At 49.8% G+C, this 8,856-nt stretch overlaps 1 protein-coding gene and 2 non-coding genes across 3 annotated transcripts; all 3 read left to right on the top strand.

Moving 5' to 3' along the window:
- Positions 1-133: 133 nt before the first annotated feature.
- Positions 134-5,753, top strand: RPSA (ribosomal protein SA). Its single transcript, XM_007081014.2, has 7 exons — positions 134-184; positions 993-1,158; positions 2,201-2,319; positions 3,938-4,183; positions 4,910-5,038; positions 5,145-5,310; positions 5,596-5,753. Exons 2-7 carry the CDS (start codon positions 1,026-1,028, stop codon positions 5,688-5,690), a joined length of 888 nt encoding a protein of 295 aa, XP_007081076.1. The 5' UTR covers positions 134-184; positions 993-1,025; the 3' UTR covers positions 5,691-5,753.
- Positions 1,983-2,133, top strand: LOC122230855. Its single transcript, XR_006207927.1, has one exon. It is a non-coding gene; the product is annotated as a small nucleolar RNA SNORA62/SNORA6 family (small nucleolar RNA).
- On the top strand, positions 4,246-4,394 carry LOC122230854. The gene has a single exon (XR_006207926.1). It is a non-coding gene; the product is annotated as a small nucleolar RNA SNORA62/SNORA6 family (small nucleolar RNA).
- Positions 5,754-8,856: the final 3,103 nt, after the last annotated feature.

Below are 8,856 nucleotides of genomic sequence, written 5' to 3'. Positions count from 1 at the left end.
AACTCCTTCGCGGCGCCGGAAAGCACTAACGTCGCAAAAGGCCCCGCTGGATTAGGCGGCCCATTCACCCTTCCGCTTAGCTTTCGCTGTCATTGGCTGGCGGCGGAGTATATAAGGACGTCACTTCCGGCCGCCGGCCTTTTTCCGCGCTACCCAGGGAGGGGTCCATACGGCGTTGTTTTGCGTGAGTCCCCTGTGGGGTTCCCGGCGTCCCCCAAATAGTCCCAAAGGCTATTAAAATAGCCTTCCGCTGGAGTGAGGGGTGCGAGGATTGGGGATGGAAGCCAGCAGGCAAAGCGGGTGTATCTGCGGCTCCGCGCCCAGCCGCCCGCACGTGGCCGAACTCGGGCCCGCGGGCTCCCACAGTGTCCCCGGAGCGCGCGGAGGTCGTGCTGGAGCCAGGGCACCGGGTGAGGGTGCGGGCCGGGCTGCGGCTGGGCGGCCGTGGCGCAGCAAACAGGATCAGCGTACCGCGCTGCAGTTGCTTCGGACCCCGGCATTCGGCCGGCCGTGACCTCAGGCCCCGGTCCCGGTTTACGACAGCTATTTGGGCCGGTTGGTGTATCCCGTTCGCGTTAAGATACCTGGCAAGGTTTTGTAGAAAATCAGTTGTGACCGTAGAGAGAAATAATTGTGGAGCGCCCTGCCTTCAATCCGCTTGAAAATAAACTTGTTCGCATCTGGTTATTTTTGCTCATCGGTAACTCGACTCCGGTTGCCCCCTGGAATGTTAAGTGGCAAATCACCGTTTTCATTTTGCTTAATTATTCGGGTGTTTTTCCCATCTCCACACACTCAAGATGTGCGGGAGTTGTGTAATGTGTGGGATAGGTCTGTTCTGTTGGGTCTTTTTCCATTACACTACTGTAAAAGGTGTGGTCCTTGGGCTGTGTTCAGATCGGTTGCTTGGCTCGCCAGGGTAGTTAGAATGCACCTGGTCCCATAACCCACTGAAATGAAATGAAAATAGCTGGTTAACCGTTGTTTTCCAGGTTCCCGTCGTAACTTAAAGGGAAACTTTCACAATGTCCGGAGCCCTTGATGTCCTGCAAATGAAGGAGGAGGATGTCCTCAAATTTCTTGCCGCAGGAACCCACTTAGGTGGCACCAACCTTGACTTCCAGATGGAACAGTACATCTACAAAAGGAAAAGTGATGGTCAGTTGTTGCTTTGATTTGGGAGGGAGGGCATTCCAACTAAGTAATAAATGAAACCAGAGGTCTACATCGGAAGTAAGCTTTAAGACTTAAGTGAACGTAGGGCACCTGGTCAACTCAGTTGATACAGCATGCATCTCTTAATCTTAAAAAAAATTTTTTTTAATTTTTTTTTTTGCAAAAAACAAAAGTGTACTGGTGGTTTTTGGAAGGACCGCTTTCTGGGCTCCAGTGCAAGAGTATGTCAGTTGATAGGTTCTGGGACTTAGGTTGGGCCATGAAGGAGCTGTGAGATGTATAAATGATGAGGAAGCTCATTAGTTCATCTTCCATAGTGTCTTGTATTCCACAGGTACTGAAAGCAGGTTCATTTGAATTTTATTTTTTTTAAGATCTTTGTTTTTGAGTAATCTGTACTTAATGTGGGGCTCAAACTCCTGACCCCAGGATCACACGTTCTAAGTGAGCCGGTCAGGCGTTCCCTTCGTTCAACTGAATTCTGAGAGTAAAGTAGAGCAAGAGCTAAGACCTTAATGAGGAGGCTTGGAAGGTACTAGAAAAGGGAAGGTAGGTTGTGAAGACTTTGGAAGGTACGTTGGGCAAGGCAGTGCTTCAAGCTCAGATGGAGCCACTGAAGAACTTAAGCCTGGGGGTTGTGTGCTGTGAAGCAGTTTTGGCTGAAATCTGGCATTGAGACAGGTTGTAAGGAAAGTGGGGCTGGAGACCAGGAGGTGGGTGAAAACTTACAGGAATCAGGATGGGGCCTTGATGGGGGCTTAGTGCAGGAAAGGACCAAGAAGATGCACTTCGTCTACCGAACTAAGGCTGCACACTATTAAAGCTCAGGGTGGAGGCCAGCCTTGGCCGATGAACTTCTGAGTGTCGGAAGTGTGCTAGAGAAATTGCAGGATTTTCGCTAACACCAGTAGAGCCTGCCTCGATGACTGGAGCTTGATAGTACTCGCTGCCACATTCGGCCTTTCAGAACAAAGTCCACTTGAAAATTAAGTCTGGTACTACAAAGCTTTCTGCCATCACCTAGGTATCTACATCATCAATCTGAAGAGAACCTGGGAGAAGCTTCTGCTGGCAGCTCGGGCCATTGTTGCCATTGAAAACCCAGCTGATGTCAGTGTCATATCATCCCGGAATACTGGCCAGGTTTGGAAACAATATGCTTGGTTTTTAGAAATCTTGAATTGCCCGGATTCAGTGTTTTCCGTTTACACGCTACTTGGCATCTGGTAGAGTGTTGAGCTTTGTTTTTCCTGTGTGTTTTCTTGTGCCACTAGGTCCTGACATAATCCTGTAAAAATGGCTTATCATATTTTTCTGTAGTCAGACTTTTCTCTTGAAAATGATGAAACACTGGCTCCAAGCTTTGGTGCCAACTGCAGGATTTTTCAGAAAGGTTTTCTAATAGGGTGCCAGTCCTCATCCAAGTCTCCAAGCAAGAGTAGAAATCTTTGCTAACGTAAATAACTTAGTTTTTTTAATAGCCAATGGGTAAAACTTGTATTGCCCCATTTCTGTTTTGACAATTCTTTGTTTTTCTGTGGAGAAAACCAGTGGATTCCTTAAAAATTGATTTATGGTGGAGCTTTGAACAGCACGGTGGATTAGGGGCACCAACCCCCAACGTGGTCAAAAGTCTGTTTTAACTTCTGGCTCCCCCAAAACTCAGCTGTTAATAGCCTTCAATACCTTTGGAAGCCTTACCGATAACCTAAGTAGTCAATTAGCACGTTTTGTATGCTGTATGTATTATATACTGTATTTTAAAGAGTAAGCCAGAAGGGAAAATACTGTAGAGTGCTGTTAAAAAAAAATCCACATATAAGTGGCCCTGAAGAGTTTAAAACATATGTTCAAGAGTCCACTACAGGAGGTTTAGCAAGGATTTCATTGACCCCGATTCTAATTTGAAAAAGATGTTTGACTTGGATTTTGACAGATGTTTAAATCGTGTAGTAAGACAGGTTCGTTTGTATTGTTTAGGTTGACCATAAAATTGATTGCCTCGAACCGAAGATGTGTTTTGCGCAGGGGGTTATTCTCCAGAGGCTGGCTTGTATCAGGACCCCTAGTTTGGTGCACGGTAGAAGACTTAAGTATTGCTGTAGAATGGACCCAGTGACCACTCTCCTGGCTTTCCTTAGCAAAGATTTACTGAGCATCTGTATTGGCCAGGCAGTGTTGCAGGGGGCTTGGGATGTAGCAGAAAAAACATAACTCTGCCTTTTTTAGGGATGCAGGAAGTAAGTTTTCAGAGTAACTCTGCCTTTTTTAAGGGATGCAGGAAATAAGTTTTACGGGGTAAAAAGGAAGGGTATGTTGCTGTGGTGTATAGGGTAGCTGCAATGGAATTCGACCAGAGCAGAGAAGTGCTTATTGGTGTGTCGGGCACTGTTGTGTGCTGTGTTGACTCGTCGTCACGGCCCCGTGAAGAATGTGGAAGCACACGAGTGACCTGCCCGCGTCACTCAGCAGAGTGACCTGCCCGGTTCTTGAAACCAGCCGGTGGGAGTGGGGAGAGCATTCCAGACAGGATCAGAGGGTGGGGCGTGCTTACTGTTTCTGGGCCCCGGTTCTGCAAGTAGTTGTCGGGTAACGCGGAGGACAAAGAATTACTGGGTGTCTGAAGTGCTTTGATGTTTTCACTGTTGGAAGGGAGCCGCTTCGGCGGTTACAGACCCGGGTGTCGGCACACGGACGCTTGGGGGAGTTCCTGCGATGCCATTTCTCGAGCGCTGGTAACTCTCGATGTTCGTTCTTCAAGCGAGCTGTGCTGAAGTTTGCTGCTGCGACCGGAGCCACTCCTATTGCTGGCCGCTTCACTCCCGGAACCTTCACTAACCAGATCCAGGCAGCCTTCCGGGAGCCCAGACTTCTGGTGGTCACCGATCCCAGGGCTGACCACCAGCCTCTCACCGAGGCGTCTTACGTTAACCTGCCTACCATCGCTCTGTGTAACACAGACTCTCCTCTGCGCTATGTGGACATCGCCATCCCTTGCAACAACAAGGTAATAACGCGGTGACGTTCACCAGAGCTCACGAGAGCGCTACGGAAACAGCTGGGCATTCCTCTGCACATTGTTAGAGCTTGGAGTTGAGGCTCTGGCCGATGAACTCACAAGTGTAGGTAGTGTGCTACACGAGGGGCAAGTCTTTCGCTAACACCACAAGGGTCTCTGGCCCAGTGAGTGGAGTTTGATAGTAATTCTTGCTACAAGTATGATTCGAGTGTGTCACAACTTTAAGGAGAAATCATTTAAGTGGCGTGTGTGTTCGTCTGCTCTTCTCCATATTAACTGCTTGGGCCTCTCGGGCATTACTAGGCCTTTCTGTTTTCAGAGCAACTGGATGAACTGCTATGAAATCCTAAAAAGGTGGGTTGCCTGTGATTCAAATCGGCCCTGTTTCCTGGGTCTCAAAACCCTGGTTCCGTGTAAGAATCCCCCAAAGAGATGTTTTAATAGCAGTATCAGTGTCCAGGAACTCACAGGTATTTCATTTCATTGGTGGAGTCTCGATAGTTGTGTTTTAATCCCCCTGGTTCCAGTGACAATCAAGATGGAGACGTATTTCTAGAGTGCTCTGTTAGAAGTACACTCTCTGCAAACCAAGAGACGGGTCTCCTATCTCCTGGTACCGAGGACCTGGATGATGGGACAGATGGGTGGATTGGGGAAGGACGTGCTGTTGGGGATTGACCAAGCGTCACTTGTTAACACCCGGCGCTCCCGCAGGGCGCTCACTCGGTGGGTCTGATGTGGTGGATGCTGGCCCGGGAAGTTCTGCGCATGCGTGGCACCATCTCCCGTGAACACCCCTGGGAGGTCATGCCTGACCTCTACTTCTATAGGGATCCTGAAGAGGTAAGTTTGCTCCCCAAAGGCTTGTGGACGCGTAAGTAAATCAGACCTCTTGGTTTGTGCTCAAGAAGTAAAATTTACTGGTCCCTATACGCTTTGTCTTCACCAGATTGAAAAGGAAGAGCAGGCTGCTGCCGAAAAGGCTGTGACCAAGGAGGAATTTCAGGGTGAATGGACTGCTCCAGCTCCTGAGTTCACTGCTACGCAGCCTGAGGTCGCAGACTGGTCCGAAGGCGTGCAGGTGCCCTCCGTGCCTATCCAGCAGTTCCCCACTGGTACGGGTCCTGATGCTTCAGGCTGGCGGCTTGCATCTTGGGGGGTTTTTAGTCTAGCTCAAAGGATCTCCCTGGCTATGTAGCGTCGGAAGGTTTCCATCCCAGTGTGCTATAGCTGAGCTGCTAACTTGACAGATGGGCGTTGGGTGTTTTTGAAGTGGTTTGGCCTCGGGTGTTTGTCCTTTGAAACGTGTTTCTGGTGCGATTCAGGGCTCGGTGCTGGGTGGGGGTAGGGTGACGAGAACACTGAAGGGGCCTGACTGTTCTTTGGTGTTTCCTTAACAGAGGACTGGAGCGCTCAGCCCGCCACGGAAGACTGGTCTGCAGCCCCCACTGCTCAGGCCACCGAATGGGTGGGAACCACCACCGAGTGGTCTTGAGCTGCTCTTCTGCGGAGAAACAAAATGGAAATAAGGTTGACGGAAAATAAACCGTTTCTGTAAGTTGGGTCCACGTCTGTCTGTTTTGCATTCCAAATCAAGATGCCTGGGATTACTTCAGGTCTTGATGTTCCTTTTACTTCTAAAGCCTACTCTTTTTTTTTCCATTTTTTTAAATAAAAATTTCTTTGATCATTTATTGTCAAGTTAGCTAACATACAGTGTCTACAGTGTAGTCTTGGCTTTAGGAGTAGATTCCTGTGATTCACTACTGAACATACAGCACCCAGTACTCATCCCATGAAGTGCTCTCCTCAGTTCCCGTCTCCCCCCACCAGCCCCCCGCTTCCATCAACCCTCGGTTCTCTGTATTTAAGAGTCTCTTAGGGCTTGCCTCCCTCTCTGTAACTTAGTTTTCCTTCCCTTCCCCTGTGGTCTTCTGTTAAGTACCTGTCTTTGACTTAACTTCACTTAGCATAATACCCTCCAGTTCCGTTCACGTTCCAAATGGCAAGATGTCCTGCTTTTTCATTGCCAAGTAGTCCGTTGTATGTATACACATCTTAAAGTCCACGTTAGTTAGAAGACAGTGCTTTCTTAGGAGTTTCCCTGCGCTTCCCTTTTGCGTAGGGAACAGCTATTGTGAAAGTAGATTTAAATAATTGTAAATAGGTGGTAACCCTGGAAATATTTTTCCCTAGGTCCAACCCAATATTCTTGTATTACCATCTGCATTGGTAAATTGTGTCCAGTCAGTTCTGAAGGAAATTGATTCTCAGTCACCACCCTGCTGTTAATGCCAGTTACGCAGCCAAACCTTGGATAACATCTGGCATTTGAAAAACCTGCCTAGGGCCCAGGTGGGATGCCTTCTACTCTGGAGCCACTAGAGGGCCCCCAGCCTGTCGCCAGGTCAGCTTGCCTACAGGTTCTAGGAGGGTTGTATGGGTGTATGGAAAGGGCATTAGATGATGTTCTCCATATTTGCCATTCACTACACATTTTCAATTGTTTAAAATGTCTAGCAGCTTTCCTGATTTCACAATAACATTTGACCCATTAAAACAAGGGGAATGCTTGGGTGGCTCAGTCGGTTAAGCGTCAGGCTCTTGGTTTTGGCCCTTGTGATGATCTCAGCTTTGTGGGTTTGAGCCCCACATTGGGCTCTGCACCAGCAGTGCTGAGCGGAGCCTTCTTGGGATCATCTCCCTCTCCACCCTCCCCCACTCACGTGCCCACTCTAACTTTAAAAAAAAAATGAGAATGGAGAAATAGGGTGGGCCCAGGTTTTGAGGAGCCTGAATTTACATCGGTTCATTCCCCTCTTGGAAGAGCTGTGTGTGTTCATGTTCCCTTATTCCCAGGGCTCCTTCCGGGGTGGACGGGCAATGAAGGGATCCCATAGCCCAAGCATCAGTAGCTTCGTGGGGATTCTGCGCTGACTGTTCAGAGCGAGGACGCCTCTGCCGTTGGCCTGCAAAGCTCTGATGTGCTTAGGCCTTGAGCCCGTGGCACTTTCAAGTGCTGCCAAGCGGTCAGCCCCACCAGTTCCTGGATTCAGGATGGCTGGAGTGAGGGACAGGTGCGGGAGGAGGACCGGGAAGACCTTAGGTTCAGAGGCGGCGTGAATGGTGCTAAGAGCTCATTTATCAGATTCTGCGGTGGAGGAGGCTGTTCCCGAAAGGACTAGGAAAACACTAGGTTTCCTGGCAATTTAGTCTGTTCCAGAAAATAGTCCTGGCATCACATGCTGACTGGTAATTGCTGGCCCAGCTCCCATCCCTACCCTCAAGCCGTGTGTACTAGGGGCCCGTGCCTTCCAACATGGGCACCTGTCTGCATTGCTTTCGCTCCTTGCTCTGGCCCTTGCCTCCTGGCTTCCCACAGCAGTTCCACAAACAGCCTTTTCCCCCTAGAATCTAAGTTCTTCAACTTGAACCCCAGACCGAAAAGACCAGAGACGGGATTCCCTTGGCACAGTTGGTTGATGCCCAATGTGATGCAGCCAGATCCCAGATGGAATTTCTCACAGATCCTACTTGGGTTCAGCTTGCCCGGGGCCTCACACCCTCCTCGCTGCCTCCAGGAGAATTAGATTCTGTTCCTCATGTCAACTGAGATTCTGCCCCGACCCAGGACCTAAGGTGGCCCAGACCTAAGTCACTCCACTCCGGGCCAATATGGCTGCAGGCCAGTGCCTTTGAGCCAGCCCAATGTGGAAAAGCATCTTAAACTGATTCAAACACCCGTTTTTCGGCTCAGTGGTGCCTACCTGATGGTCAATGCCTGGGCACTGCTGAATCTAAGTGACTAATCTCCCCCTCCAAGTGTTCACCCTGCAACCTGCCACTGGGGCTTTCCCCCATGGGCGTTGGCAGCCTTGAGTCTTCAGGGACTAGTACTGGATCAAGGAGGAAGACCCCTCCCTCCCCGGTACTGCACTTGAGTTGGCCAAGTGGGCCTCCTCTAGTCACACAGGCACGGTCTTCCCAGACAGATCTCTTGTCCCGCCTGACCCTGGAAACTGCTGTGAATAATACACGGCTTTTTTCTTTATTGTGGAAACAATGCTTAACCTGCGGCGATTAAGCCTCCGGCTTCAGGATTTTCTTGTTCTTACCACAGCTTCCAGCTCTGGATGCACGTCTCGGGTTCTGTCTTCTAAACTCATAGAAACAATTCCATACAGAGGTCTGTAGAGTCTCCCCCCTCCTCCCCCCGCTTTCCTAAGTACCTTGGGGACTTCTCCTTCCGTAGGACACGTGTCTCGCATCCCAGTGCAAGGGCAAATTGGCATCCCCACTGGATTCAGCCTAATACCGAATCTGACACTTGGGAGATAGCACTAAGCACTCTCTGAACAGAGCAAGTGGTTAAGAGTAAATGGTAGGGATTTACTGAGCGTTTAAGAAAGAGCTGGAGAGGTAAACTCCATTTGGCAAGCCTGAGGCTCCCACCAAGACTTGAGGTGCCCACTCTCTCTGGCGCCTTGTCCAGTGGCACGTGGCTCAGCACAGGCAGCTGTGTCGCCTGCTTTGAACTTCACTAGGGTGTTAGTGTTTAACTTCACGTAGGGTGTTAGCCCTACGTCAGAGCCGCGGGCTCACATGGCGTTTCAGGAACGGGCTGCACTCCCTGAGGTTGGCTTGGGTTGTGGTCTTCTGAG

Source organism: Panthera tigris, chromosome C2, assembly GCF_018350195.1.
Source record: "Panthera tigris isolate Pti1 chromosome C2, P.tigris_Pti1_mat1.1, whole genome shotgun sequence".
NCBI classification, from domain to species: Eukaryota; Metazoa; Chordata; class Mammalia; order Carnivora; family Felidae; genus Panthera; species Panthera tigris.
Note: the sequence above shows the minus strand (reverse complement) of the source record. Positions and strands in the feature narration are given on the sequence as shown.

What these genes read in the sequence shown, in the direction of transcription:
- RPSA (XM_007081014.2), top strand. Translation starts at nt 1,026, where the DNA reads ATGTCCGGAGCCCTTGATGTCCTGCAAATGAAGGAGGAGGATGTCCTC. An exon ending in CTACAAAAGGAAAAGTGATG is followed by an intron (nt 1,159 to 2,200) that starts GTCAGTTGTTGC and finishes GCCATCACCTAG; the next exon opens with GTATCTACATCATCAATCTG. An exon ending in CCATCCCTTGCAACAACAAG is followed by an intron (nt 4,184 to 4,909) that starts GTAATAACGCGG and finishes GCGCTCCCGCAG; the next exon opens with GGCGCTCACTCGGTGGGTCT.